The sequence below is a fragment of the Bos javanicus genome, chromosome 27 (genome assembly GCF_032452875.1).
Source record: "Bos javanicus breed banteng chromosome 27, ARS-OSU_banteng_1.0, whole genome shotgun sequence".
Taxonomy (NCBI): Eukaryota; Metazoa; Chordata; class Mammalia; order Artiodactyla; family Bovidae; genus Bos; species Bos javanicus.
This window is the reverse complement of record NC_083894.1, coordinates 26,283,232-26,296,806: the sequence shown is the minus strand read 5'-3', so window position 1 is coordinate 26,296,806 and position 13,575 is coordinate 26,283,232. Positions and strand designations below refer to the sequence as shown.

At 44.2% G+C, this 13,575-nt stretch overlaps 1 protein-coding gene across 1 annotated transcript; it reads left to right on the top strand.

Moving 5' to 3' along the window:
- The first annotated feature begins 1,452 nt into the window (after positions 1–1,452).
- MBOAT4 (membrane bound O-acyltransferase domain containing 4) lies at positions 1,453–12,368 on the top strand. Its single transcript, XM_061404389.1, has 3 exons — positions 1,453–1,765; positions 5,702–5,926; positions 9,703–12,368. Exons 1-3 carry the CDS (start codon positions 1,647–1,649, stop codon positions 10,664–10,666), a joined length of 1,308 nt encoding a protein of 435 aa, XP_061260373.1. The 5' UTR covers positions 1,453–1,646; the 3' UTR covers positions 10,667–12,368.
- Positions 12,369–13,575: the final 1,207 nt, after the last annotated feature.

Here is a 13,575-nt window from a genome sequence, read left to right as displayed (position 1 = left end):
TCAGTGGGGGCTGTGGTTGCATTTTAATATGTTTAATATGATGTGAGCTTATTCATTGCTTAGGGAGCCCTTTTCTCCCATTAGTTGTTCTACTGTTTGTCTAGGGTTTTGTGCCATCTGTGGCCTGGAAAAAACTATCCATCTGGGAACATCCTTCCAGAGCCAATTTAAGCATTCCCCCTTCTCTACTTCCCTTGCATTTGAAAAATTCCTTATCTCTGTAGATGATTGCTTCTTTATTTATTCACTGCAGTATGCCAGTGATGTACTGCATCAATAGTTCCTTAATGAAAGTATTTGTTGCCTCTTCCTTCTTCCTAGTCAATTCAGAGCTACTGGAGGGCAGGAGCCATATCGTATTCATCGTTCTATCCCAAGAGCTTAGCACAGGTCTCTCATAAATTGGCAGCCCAATGGTGCTCATCATTTTTATTAATCAGTTGGTTTACCTTCAACTACATCTAACCAACCAGTTTATCCTCCGTGCTTTTATATACAGTATCTAATCTTCATAACAATCCTCTTGAAGACAAAAGAACAATTTTGCTGAATAACTGGCATTATTGCATCTACTTTTAAAATGAAGGCTTTCAGTCTCAGAGAGGTAAAGTGATTTGCTCAGAGTTCCTCAGCTAACAGGAGGCTTCCTTTCATGCTTTCTCTACTGTGAAGAGCTGTATCTCACTAACAGGTGGTCCTTGCCTTTAAGATTTTTTTTTTCCTTAAGATGATATTATATCAGGCTATACTTTCCTGTCTCTTATTTAAGGCTGCTTGTTCTTGCATGTACCTTCAGAGATGAAAAACGGCTGGTTAGGGACAGCACGGTGATGCTTGGCTCGGTAGATGGACCTCAACTCGCCATGAGGCTTCTTATTCTTGTCTTACTTTTAAGCAGTGTCTCTTGGATTGCTTTTCCACACCCTAAAGAAAAGCTTCTCTTTAAATATTCCTCTCCACATGTTTTCTTCCTTAAAGACTTTCGAATTTTAACAAGCACTTATTGAACATATCATACACACCCAGCACTGTTCTCAGTGCAGGCAATACAGCAATAAACAAAACAAAGTTCCTCCCCTGTAGAGCTCCGAGGGAGACGGGCAATAAACTAATCTAGAAATAGATATACAAGGGCTGGTGACCAGTACTATAAAAAAGAATAGAGCAGAAGGAAATAGTATAAGGAGCGCAGGGAGGAAATGGTTGGGAGAGTCTTCCTAGTCTTTGAGAACCTGCCTCCCTTTCTCACAGCTCATGTTCTTGCTCTCCCTTCCTAATCCAGCGAGTGAACTGTCCTCAATGGGAAAATGAGATTTTTCATTTACTTAGTGAAAAGAATATGACAGTCAGATGACTGGAAAGGCAAATACTGCAGTATGTAAACAAAACCAGAACTTCTGAAAGCAATGCTTTTGTGCATGTCCTTGTTAAGTGATATAATACCAAATATGTTTTGGTTTCTATAGTGAGTTCCCTTTATCAGAAAGCCAACTTTTTATACTGCTTATCTCCAGTGCTTTTGTTTGCCTTTTGCTCACCCTTCCTAAACCATATAAAAAGATCAGAGAACCTGGTTGAGACTTCTCTTTCAGGAAAGCATCAGTTAAGGACTCTAGGAAGGACAGCGTCTTTTGTTCCAGTTCACGATGGATTGGCTCCAGCTGTTCTTCCTTGATCCTGTATCACTTTATCAAGGAGCTGCTTTTCCTTTTGCACTTCTGTTTAATCATCTCTGCGTTATGGATTCATTTTCCACTCAGGCCAGGTAGGTTTGATGGCTAATTTTGCTCTTATGTTTAGGTTGGAGTGCACATGTGAATATTAAATATTAATTACACTGGTCATTTTTAAGTTATCATCATATCATCACTGCCACTGATTATTGATTGCTTGATTATGCATATGTCTAATAGAGTGAATCAGAATTGGAAATTGAAATCATGTCTGCCCTGACTCAGCTAAGTTTGATAAGTTCACATTAAAAGGGAAAAGGGTGAAAATAAACCAGGGAGAGATGAATGTTGGGGTGACACAGATTTCCTCAAATGGATGCATCTATAAATCAACCATGCACTCCAGATGTTCTTGAACAGTCTTAGTTTCATGGAATTCTATGATATTCAATAAAATTAAATTTTATTAAACATGATTTTTTAAGTGCCTTTGTATGATTTCCCAGAGAAATGAAATAAGTCAAAAACAATTTTCTTAGATTAGTTTTTTCTCAACCTGGGATCTAGTGATTATTGTCACTAGAGATTTGATGGGCTTCTCTGATAGCTCAGTTGGTACAGAATCTACTTGCAACACAGGAGACCCCGATTTGATTTGTGGGTCGGGAAGATCCACTGAAGAAGGGATAGGCTACCCACTCCACTGTTGTTCGGCTTCCCTCATGGCTCAGCTGGTAAAGAATCGACTGCAATGAGGGAGACCTGGGTTCAATCCCTGGGTTGGGAAGATCTCCTGGAGAAGGGACAGGCTACCAACTCTATTATTCTGGCCTGGAGAATTCCATGGACTGTATAGTCCACGGGGTTGCAACAAGTTGGACATGACTGAGTCACTTTCACTTCACATCAGAGATTTGATAATGATTAAAATGATTTTTTATAACCAATCAACTTGATACATTAGAGACAGTCCCTATTTTGTAAAAAAGTTTTATGAAAAAAAAAAGTTTTATGGTATATCCTTTTGCAAAGTTAAAATCCATTGCCAAAGTTCTACCTCCTAATAATTCACTTATTTCTGAAATGTGGATTTTTACATGTTGGGGGTTCTTATGTAAAATCTGGCTATATCTAACAATCAGGCAGGCTGAGTTTGATTACACTGTGGTAGACTATTACATGTACACAGCTAGTTGGGGGCTCTTTACCTTTGTTTCAGAGATGAAGGAAACAGTTGTAAAAAAAATAAGTTTCCTATTGAGGAAGAATCACTAACAATAAAGCAAAATGAATGCAAGAATAAGGGTTAATTCCCATAGGTTAAGATTTCTGGCTTTGGAGTCAGCTTGATGAGCCCTGGGCCCTCTCTTCCTGAGTGTTCTTGTATATGTGAATAAACTTGGTCTTTATCTGTAAAATGGAAATAACAACAATAATAATATAATCCTCATGGGGTTATTTTAAGGGTTAAATAAAGAAATTTCTTATAAAGGGATTATTGGCCCAATGCCCAGAATAAAATAAGCACTAAAAAAAAAATCATGCATCTTGCATTGTACACGTGTAGACAATTTTTTTCTTTTTTTAAATTGTTTTCTAATTGGAGTGTAATTGCTTTACAGTGCTGTCTTTGTTTCTGCTGTACCACAGCATGAATCAACTCTAAGTATACATACATCCCCTCCCTTTCGGACCTCCCTCCCTCTCCCAAACCCACACCGTCCCATGCCCTCTCGGTCGTCACAGAGCACTGAGCTGAGCGCCCTGCGCTATTCAGCAGATTCCCAGCAGCCGCCTGTTTCACACATGGTGGTGTGACTATGTCAGGGCTACCCTCGCAGTTCGTCCCACCCTCCCCACCCCGCTCTGCGTCTGCAAGTCCATTCTCTACGCCCGAGTCTCTATTCCTACCCTGCAAATGGGTTCATCGGTACCGTTTTTTTAGATTCCATGTGCATGTGTTAATAAACAATATCTGCTTTTCTTTTTCTGACTTAACAGTGCTTACAAATCCCCAGGGCAGTTGCTTCAGGTTTCACTTGTGCTGCGTAAGGAATAAGTGTTTTCCCTTATTTTTCGATGGCAAGGGGGCGAAGGCTTAAACCACAGTGTTCAAAGCCCTACACATAGGCTCAACAAGCGGTTCAGGAAGGGCCAGGGCCTGTGTAATGGAGCCTCTCACACTGAGGAACCTACATCTCCCTCAAGAAAGGAAGACATCTTTGCAAAGGCGTGTCTGTCCCAAGCACACGAGCCAAGGAGCCTCGATCCACACCCTGGGGCATATTCATTCATTTTTCCTGTCCCTGACTCCTCAGTCCCTGTTTCAGATGGTTTCTTCTGACCTTTTTGTTCAGATTTATTAACTTGGCACCAACTAAAAGGAAAAACCAAACAAACCTCCATATACTGTGGCAAGAAGAGCTGAATCTTCATTATGTGGAATCTCCAGGGCCTCAACTGGTCCTCGAGTTGTCCACTGGCTTCCGAGGGAGACAAGCTCCCAAACCATCGATGTTGATGTGGGTATTTACAACATTATAAAAAGTGCTAAGTCATGAGGCCTTAAAGTGCAGCAGGGTGGATTAAGGGTAGACATAATGACAAAATCACATGATATCATTACCTAATCTAAAAGAATGATACAAAGGAAGTTATTTACAAAACAGAAAAACTCACAGGCACAGAAAACAAACATGATTACCAAAGGAGATAGCTGGGGGTGGGAGAGGAGAGATAAATTAGAAGTTTGGAAGTGACATACACACTACTATATGTAAAATCGGACAAGGCAATGGCACCCCACTCCAGTCCTCTTGCTTGCAAAATCCCATGGACAGAGCAGCCTGGTAGGCTGCAGTCCATGGGGTTGCTATGAGTCGGACACGACTGAGCAACTTCACTTTCACTTTTCACTTTCATGCATTGGAGAAGGAAATGGCAACCCACTCCAGTGTTCTTGCCTGGAGAATCCCAGGGACAGGGGAGCCTGGTGGGCTGCCGTCTATGGGGTCGCACAGAGTTGGACACGATTGAAGCGACTTAGCAGCAGCAGCAGCATATATAAAATAGATACACAACAAGGACCTACTGTATAGCACAGGGAACTGTATTCAATATCTTGTAACAACCTATAATGGAAAAAATCTGAAAAAGGATATATGTGTGTGTTTAACTGAATCACTTTGCTGTTACACCTGAAACATTGAAAGTCAACTATACTTCAATAAATTAAAAAACAAAACAAAACAAAATATTATACTGATGGTAGCAGCTTTACTCGAATAAGGATGTACTGTAAGATTTTATTCGTATGCATTTAGAGAGTAGGCTAAACTATGTATACAGATGACAAAAATTATTAAATGATACACAAAGACTTTGTCATTGAATTTTCAAACACTTATTATAGCGAGGCATTGGATTTTCCTGGCAGTCCAGTGATTAATGCTCCCAATACAGGGTGCATGGGTTCAATCCCTCACGCCTTTGCAATGGGTTGGGGAACTAAGATCTCACATGTCACCTGGCAATAATAATAATAACAATAAATTTTAAAAGGGACCCACTGAGCCTATCCCTCCCCTTAACCTTCCCTCTGAAGGCCAGGGCAGTGTGACTATGTCAAAGGAAAGAGACCCATCTGGCTGAGATGACATCTGGAGCCCTCCTAGATCCTCAAGCCTAGATTCCCAGAGCTTTTAGGTCACGCAGAAGGCACAGGGCTGTGTGTGGCCCTACGGGGAAACATTACAGACCTGTCCCCACAGGACTGTTGGGGACAAGTGTTCTCACTCCTATGGTGGACATCAAAGAGGGGTGACCAGGCAGGAATCACGGTTCGCCTCCCAAGGAAGTAGTTCACAAATCCACCCTGCCCTACCTCCCGCATTTCTCTCCTATACCGCTGTGACTTCTTTAGGGGTGGAGTGGGGTCCACCTCCATCGGGCTTCCCAGGTGGTTGCCACGGGGACTGACTGCACTGCTTGGAGGCGGGCTCAAGGCCAGGCTGTCGTCTGTGTTCCAGGTACCTGTTCCTCCTGGCGGGAGGCGGTGCCCTGGCCGTGGCTGCTATGGGTGCCTTCGCTGTGCTGGTCTTCATCCCCGCCCTGTGCACGGTGGTCCTCATCCACTCGCTTGGCCCCCAGGATGTCCACAGGCCGACCTTCCTCTTTCAGATGACCTGGCAGACACTGTGCCACCTGGGTCTGCACTATATGGAGTATTATCTGCAAGAAGCTCCTTCTACAAGGTAAAGCAGCCCATTCCTGCACTGGTACCAAGCCACCAGGGTTTGCTTCCACCCAGATGGTGGAGAGGACCTGGGCATTGAGTTTGAATCCGAATTCTTCCGTATCTCAGCAGTGTGATCTTGAGTGAATCAGTCAACCTCTCTCAGCCTTCATGTCTTTTTCTGAAATAAAGGATGTGTGTGTGTGTGTGTGTGTGTGTGTGTGTGTGTGTTGGGGGATAACAACGCCTATCTTGCAAGCTTCTTAGGTTAGAGGTAATGAATATACCGTAAGTCCGCTACCCATGAACGAACTCTACTCCAAGAGTGTGTTCGTAAGTCCAATTTGTTCAAAAGTCCAACAAAGTTAGACTAGGTACCCAACTAACACAATCAGCTATATATACTGAAATAGGTTTATAATACTTCTCACACAAACAGTACATAAAAAACAAAAAAATAAAGAAAATGTTTTTAATATTATGGTACAGTACCTTGAAAAGTACAGCCCCTGGCACACAGGGGCTGACACTGAGCACCCAGGCAAGTAGAGTCACTGCCAGGAGGAGGGAGAGGAGGTGGGAGATGGTAGAGCGGAAGGATCGTCAGCAACAGGAGATGGAGGGCGAGCTGCAGTTTCACGCACACCTGATGTTAATGGAATGTATGTCCATGTCTGAAAGTGTGCAACTTAAAGGTTCATATGTAGGGGAGTTACTGTATAAACCTATTCTAGTAAGGGGCTTCCCTCATAGCTCAGTCAGTCAAAGAACATGTCTGCAATGCAGGAGACCTGGGTTTGATTCCTAGGTCGGGAAGATCCCCTGGAGAAGGAAATGGCAACCCACTCCAGTATTCTTGCCTGGGAAATCCCATGGACTGTAGCCTGAGGTCGAAAGAGTTGCACACAAATTAGTGATTAAACCACCACCATTCTAGCACAGTACTGTATAGCTGATTCTGTTAGTTGAGTACCTAGGCTAACTCTGTTGGACTTAGCGAACAACTTGGACTCACAAATGCTCTCTCTGAACAGAACTTGTTAGTATGTAGAAGACTTACTGTAAGTGTAAATGTATGACTGCTAGCCTAGTAACTACCATGAGCTTCCTACGTAGCACGGTGCCTGGCACCAGCTGTAATTATCATTGTGCCCGAGAAAGAGGGTGAACCAGGAGTCCCAGGCCCCCGCCTGCAGGTGACTAAGCAGAGGACACACACCTCAGTGCAGGTTTAGACACCCAGCTGGCAGCCTCCCTGCTGTTTTCCGGTAAGATAGGGAAGGGCCAAACTGACTGTCAGCCTCTGCTGAATTTCCGCACACCTGCTCCGCAAGAGTTTTACTTTCACTGAGACACAACTCTCCATCCCCTAGAAGAAGAGAAGTCACCCAATCCAGGAAAGAAAATCAGGTGCCAAGCAAAGTCTAGGGATGTGTTTTCCTGAACCAGTGAGATCAGCAGGATTAGAGGGAAGCAGGCACCTCTGCCATCCTGAGGGCTGTTGCTCCCGGCTCCACGGTCTCGTGGTGAACTAGAGTGGTGACCTATCGAGGGGAGAGTCACCTCTCTGATTCTAGCTGCCGTTGGCTCCTGCACTTTGCCATCCCTCTGCACCCAGGATCCTTTTCTTTATTCTATTTTCACCAAAGGCTCCAGGGCTTGCTTCTCTGAGGAGAAGGCACGATGGCGGGTGGGTAGGGAGTGGGGAGTCCCGACTGGGATGTGGTGACCTAGGGCTACCTGGGGGGCCTGGAGGAGCAAGTCGAACAGGATCTGGCTGGATGGGAAGGAGGCTGAGCCAGAGCTGAAGTGGGAAGATGCATTTGTTTGCTCTGGCCCTCATACAGAGGGCTGTGGACAGGTGGCTTCAACAACAGACATTTTATTTCCTCTGGAGGCTGAAGCCCAAGGTCAAGGTGTTGGCAGGTTCAGCTTCTCCTGAGGCCTCTCTCCTTGGCTTGTAGATGCTTCTCCCTGTGCTTTCCCACGGTCTTCCCTCTCGGCGGGTCTGTGTCCTGATCTCTTCTAAGGAGACCAGTCACCTTGGACTAGGGTCCACCCTCACGACCTCATCTTACCTTAATTACCTCCTTGAAGGCCCTAGCTCCAAATACACACATCGTAGGACCTCCAGTGGTCCAGTGGTTAAGACTCCATGCTCCCAATGCAGGGAACGCGGGTTCCATCCCTGGTTGGGGAACTAAGATCTCACGTGCCACGCAGTGCAGCCAAAACCAAACCAAAACCAAAACGAATAAATGGAAAAAAAAAAAAAACACCCAACATTCTGAGGTTCTGGAGGTTAAGAGTCCAACATATGAATTGAGGGTGGGGTGGACATGTTCAGCCCTTAACAGAAGGTGAGTGAACAGGGGTTAGTGGCCGGTTTGCTTACTGTTTGATAAGTCAAGTAAGGAGGTCAGTTGTCCTTTAGTTCTCAGACACAGAAACAGCATTGGTTGGGAAACAGAACCATTTTCTCCTCATAGGACAGCAATCCTGATTGTCGAGTGTGTCACTGTAATTGTCATTAATTTTCTCCTTGACAGTCCTGCCAGCAGGATCTTCTCTACTGTGAGGGCGAAGCAGGAAGAGCTCAGGTGTCTGGTCAGGAACACGCCTCGAATTGCTAATGACTCAGCGAACACCCTGAACCTCTAGCATGACTCCCTGTTCCTCAGCTCAGATCCCAAAGCCTGCAGAATCTTTCATTTAAAAAAAATTTTAAATTGGAGGATAACTGCTTTACAATGTTGTGTTGGTTTCTGCCGTACAACAACTCAAACCAGTCAAAACGATATATATGAAAAGTGAAAAGTATTAGTTGTTCAGCCATGTCTGACTCATTGCAACCTCATGGACTATAGTCCACCGGGCTCCTCTGTCCATGGGATTCTCCATATACATCCTACCTCTTGAGACTCCTTCCCACCCACACCCCCCTAACCTACTCCTCTAGGTCGTCACAGAGCACCAGGCTGAGCTCCCTATGTTACAGAGCTTCCCACTAGCGATTTGTTTCACACGTGGTAGTGTATATATGTCAATGCTATTCTCTCAATGATCCCACCCTCTCCTCTCCACACTGGGTCCACAAGACCATCCTCTATGTCTGTGACTCTATTCCTGCCCTGCAAATAGGCTCATCGATACCATTTTTCTATATTCCATAGACATGCGTTAATATACAGTATTTATTTTTCTCTTTCGGACTCACTTCACTCTGTATAACAAAGCCTGCAGAATCTTACAGTCCAGATCTTCAGCTTCCTAGACTCTCTTCATTCCTAAGGTTCTGTTTCTTCTGTGGCAAATTTCTCCCAGGTCCCTGATCCTAATCTTAATAAGCCACTCTCAGAGATAACATATTCAATGTTTCCCCCATAATATTCCTTGTTTTTCTTTTATTTGCCTCTCTGACTAAGGATTCATCTCTCCATTTATCCTTCCATCCTGCTCAGAGGATCCTGTGGCTCTGAATTAAGCCAAGAGTCTTTGGGGCAGCACTGCAGGGTACTAGATTGGTCTTACATGCTTTTTAAAAAATTAAAAAAAAAATGTTTGGTCACCCCTCCCCCCATGGCATGTGGGATCTTGGTTCCCTGAAGAGGGATTGAACCCATGACCCCTGCATTGGTAAGTGGAGTCTTAACCTCTGGATCTCCAGGAGAGTCTCAGATTGATCTCAATTGTCTAGAGCCACCCATTTCCCCAGGGATCTTGTTTGAGCAATTGGATGGAGCTAAAATAAACTATGGAATGTTTTACTTAAAAAAAAAAATGTATCTCTTTCAGGTTCTGCATCACTCTCTCTTCGCTCATGCTCTTGACCCAGAAGATCACATCTCTGTCTCTGGATATTCGTGAGGGGAAGGTGGTAGCACCATCAGGACGCATCCCTAACAAGAATTCTTTGTCTGAGCATCTGCGTGCGGCTCTTCCCTATCTCAGCTACTTGCTCTTCTTCCCTGCCCTCCTAGGAGGCCCGCTGTGTTCCTTCCAGAGGTTTCAGGCTCGAGTTGAAGGGTCCAGCAGTTTGTGGTCCAGGCACTCTTTCTGGGCTCTGACCTGGAGGGCGCTGCAGATCCTGGGACTGGAGAGTCTGAAGGTGATCGTCAGCGGGGTGGTGGGCGTGGGGGCAGGACTTGGAGGCTGCAGGCAGCTGCAGTGCGTCTTCGTCCTGTGGTCCACAGCCGGGCTCTTCAAACTCACCTACTACTCCCACTGGCTCCTGGATGACACCCTCCTCCGCGCAGCCGGCTTTGGATCTGAGTTAGGTCGCAGCCCGGGTGAGGAGGGACTCCTCCCCGATGCGGACATTTGGACGCTGGAAACGACCCACAGGATAGCCCTGTTCGCCAGGAAGTGGAACCAGAGCACGGCTCGGTGGCTCCGACGCCTGGTTTTCCAGCAGCGCAGGACCTGGCCCTTGTTGCAGACATTCCTCTTCTCGGCCTGGTGGCACGGTCTCCACCCGGGACAGGTGTTTGGTTTCCTCTGCTGGGCTGTCATGGTGGAAGCCGACTACCTGATTCACGCCTTCGCCAGCGTGTTCATCAGCTCCTGGCCCATGCGGCTGCTCTACAGAGCCCTGGCCTGGGCCCACACCCAGCTCATCATCGCCTACATAATGCTGGCCGTGGAGGCCCGGAGCCTCTCCTCTCTCTGGCTGCTGTGGAATTCTTACAGCAGTGTCTTTCCCACGGTGTACTGTATTTTGCTTCTCCTGTTAGCAAAGAGAAAGCATAAATGCAACTGACATCTTTCCCATCCCTCCTCTCATATGCCCATGAAACAGACGTTAGAAAGTACCAGATGGCACCTGTGTGCATGTATTTGCACTTTTCCATGATAAAAGTTGTTTTTTTTTTAAGTAATGGATGTATATACCTGATGTCTTGACATGGAAATCTGTCTATCTACTTTAATGATCTATTATTGATGCTGATACTGAGGATCCAGAAAGGAAAAAGACATAATTTCGTCCCTTAGGGGTTACAGTTTATGTGTGGAAGGAAAGTTTAGGTTTAATATGATACATAAAAATATAAGGCACTTTAATGTTTATACATGGAATCTAGAAAAATGGTATGATGAACCTATTGCAGGGCAGGAATAGAGACTCGGACATAGAGAATGGACTTCTGGGCACAGAGAGGGAAGGAATGGGTGGGATGGATTGACAGAGTAGCACTGAAACATATACATTACCATATGTAAACTAGATAGTATGGGAAGTTGCTAGATAACACAGGGAGCTCAATCCAGTGCTCCGTAACAACCTAGAGGGATGGGGTGGTGGGGTGGGAGGGAGGTTCAAGAGACAGCAGTTCAGTTCAGTTCAGTCTCTCAGTCGTGTCTAAGTTTGCCACCGCATGGACCGCAGCACGCCAGGCTTCCCTGTCCATCACAAACTCCCGGACCTTGCTCAAACTCATGTCCATCGAGTCAGTGATGCCATCCAACCATCTCATCCTCTGTTGTCACCTTCTCCTCCCGCGTTCTATCTTTCCCAGCATTGGGTCTTTTCCAGTGAGTCAATTCTTTGCATCAGGTGGCCGAAGTATTGGAGTTTCAGCTTCAGCATCAGTCCTTCCAATGAATATACCGGATTGATTTCCTTTAGGATGGACTGGTTTGATCTCTTTGCCCTCCAAAGAACTCTCAAGATTCTTCTCCAGCAGCACAGTCAGAAGGCATCAATTCTTTGGCACTCAGCCTATTTTATTATCCAGCTATCACATCCATATGTGACTACCAGAAAAACCATAGTTTGACTAGACGGACCTTTGTCGGCAAAGTAATGTCTCTGCTTTTAAATATGCTGTCTAGGTTGGTTATAGCTTTTAGCAAGTGTCTTTTAATTTCATGGCTGCAATCACCATCTGCAGTGATTTTGGAGCTCAAGAAAATAAAGCCTCTCACTGTTTCCATTGTTTCCCTGTCTATTTGCCATGAAGTGATGGGACCGGATGCCTGATCTTCGTTTTTTGAATGTTGAGTTTTAAGCCAGCTTTTTCACTCTACTCTTTCACTTTCATCAAGAGGCTCTTTAGTTCCTTTACGCTTTCTGCCATAAGGGTGGTGTCATCTGCATATCTGAGGTTATTTATATTTCTCCCTGCAATCTTGATTTCAGCTTGTGCTTTATCAAGTCCAGCATTTTGCATGATGTACTCTGCATATAAGTTAAATAAGCAAGGTGACAACATATAACCTTCACATACTCCTTTCTCAATTTGGAACCAGTCTATTGTTCCATGTCTTTCACTTTCATCAGGAGGCTCTTTAGTTCTTCTTCACTTTCTGCCATAGGATGGAGTCATCCGCATATCTGAGGTTATACAGCTACATGTATACATATAGCTGATTCAATTTGTTGTACAGCAAAAACTAACACAACATAGTAAAGTAATTATCTTCCAATTAAACCTAAATTTTAAAAAATATAAGGTGCTGTGAACAAAGTAGAAATGGCATCTACAGATGGTCTCCAACTTACAATGGTTCAGCTTATGACTTTGCAACTTAACAATAGTGCAAAAGCAATACATATTCAGTGGAAATCATCCTTGGAATTTTTATCTTTTCCTGGCTAGTGATTTATGGTATAAGGCTCTCCTGGGGTGCTGGGCAGGGCAGCCACAGCTCCCAGTCAGTCACAGGATCATAAGTAACTTGAACCTTCCCTGGTGGTCCAGTGGTTACGACTTTGAACTTCTAAAGCAGGGGCATGGATCTGATCCTGGATCAGGGAACTAAGATCCTACGTGCCGTGCGGCACAGCCAAAAAAAACAAAACCACCAAGAATCTGAAAAATTTGGTCTAAAAATGGCAAAGCTGATATTATCTCAGAGAGATATGTTAATAAACTGAGAATCCAGCAGACTAGATAGATAATCACTTACATAATTAAATACTTAAAATTATTTAAATTCTTAAATACAAAACTGATTCATGAAATATATCCCATGAAGAGACTGATAACAAGAAGTAAACACTATTTTAGTACAACTTTGAGGGTCTAGTCCTTTTTCTTGGTATATAACTTCCTCTGTTTCTTCTTCTGTTAGGATTTAAAATATACTGAGAGAAAGAGGTCAGGACCTCCAAGTTCCAGCGAGCAATGTCATCTTAACTAGCATTTTCCTAGCACTACCACAACTGTGGGCCACCTGGATTATTATCTAACTTATTTTTTTTTCTTCAAATCAACTTTAACTTACCTTACTTTTAAAAACTTTGTTTCCGAGTAGTAGCATTGGCAAAAATTGGCTTTGGTATACTAATTTTATTCTCCTTCCGAGCTCACTAAAAGAAACACATCCTTGCTTGAGTGAGAAATGTTTGTGTACTGCTTAAAATCATCTGCTTATCCCAGGATTATGTTTGTCCCACCAAAGAAAGAATTATGCAGGTATCTAAGCTTCTAATACAGAAAATTTTCATCCTCAAAATATAAAATTGCAAAAAGCTTTTAATGTCTAAAATTTAACAAAGGTAATACTAAGAAGCTATAATACATATACACACATGCTGCTGCTGCTGCTGCTAAGTCGCTTCAGTTGTGTCCAACTCTGTGCGACCCCATAGACGGCAGCCCACCAGGCTCTGCAGTCTCTGGGATTCTCCAGGCAAGAACACTGGAGTGGGTTGCCATTTCCTTT

Coding starts and splice junctions, on each gene's coding strand:
- MBOAT4 (XM_061404389.1), top strand. CDS start 1,647: ATGGATTGGCTCCAGCTGTTCTTCCTTGATCCTGTATCACTTTATCAA. Junction 1,766..5,701: donor TCATTTTCCACTCAGGCCAG/GTAGGTTTGATG, acceptor TCTGTGTTCCAG/GTACCTGTTCCTCCTGGCGG. Junction 5,927..9,702: donor CAAGAAGCTCCTTCTACAAG/GTAAAGCAGCCC, acceptor TATCTCTTTCAG/GTTCTGCATCACTCTCTCTT.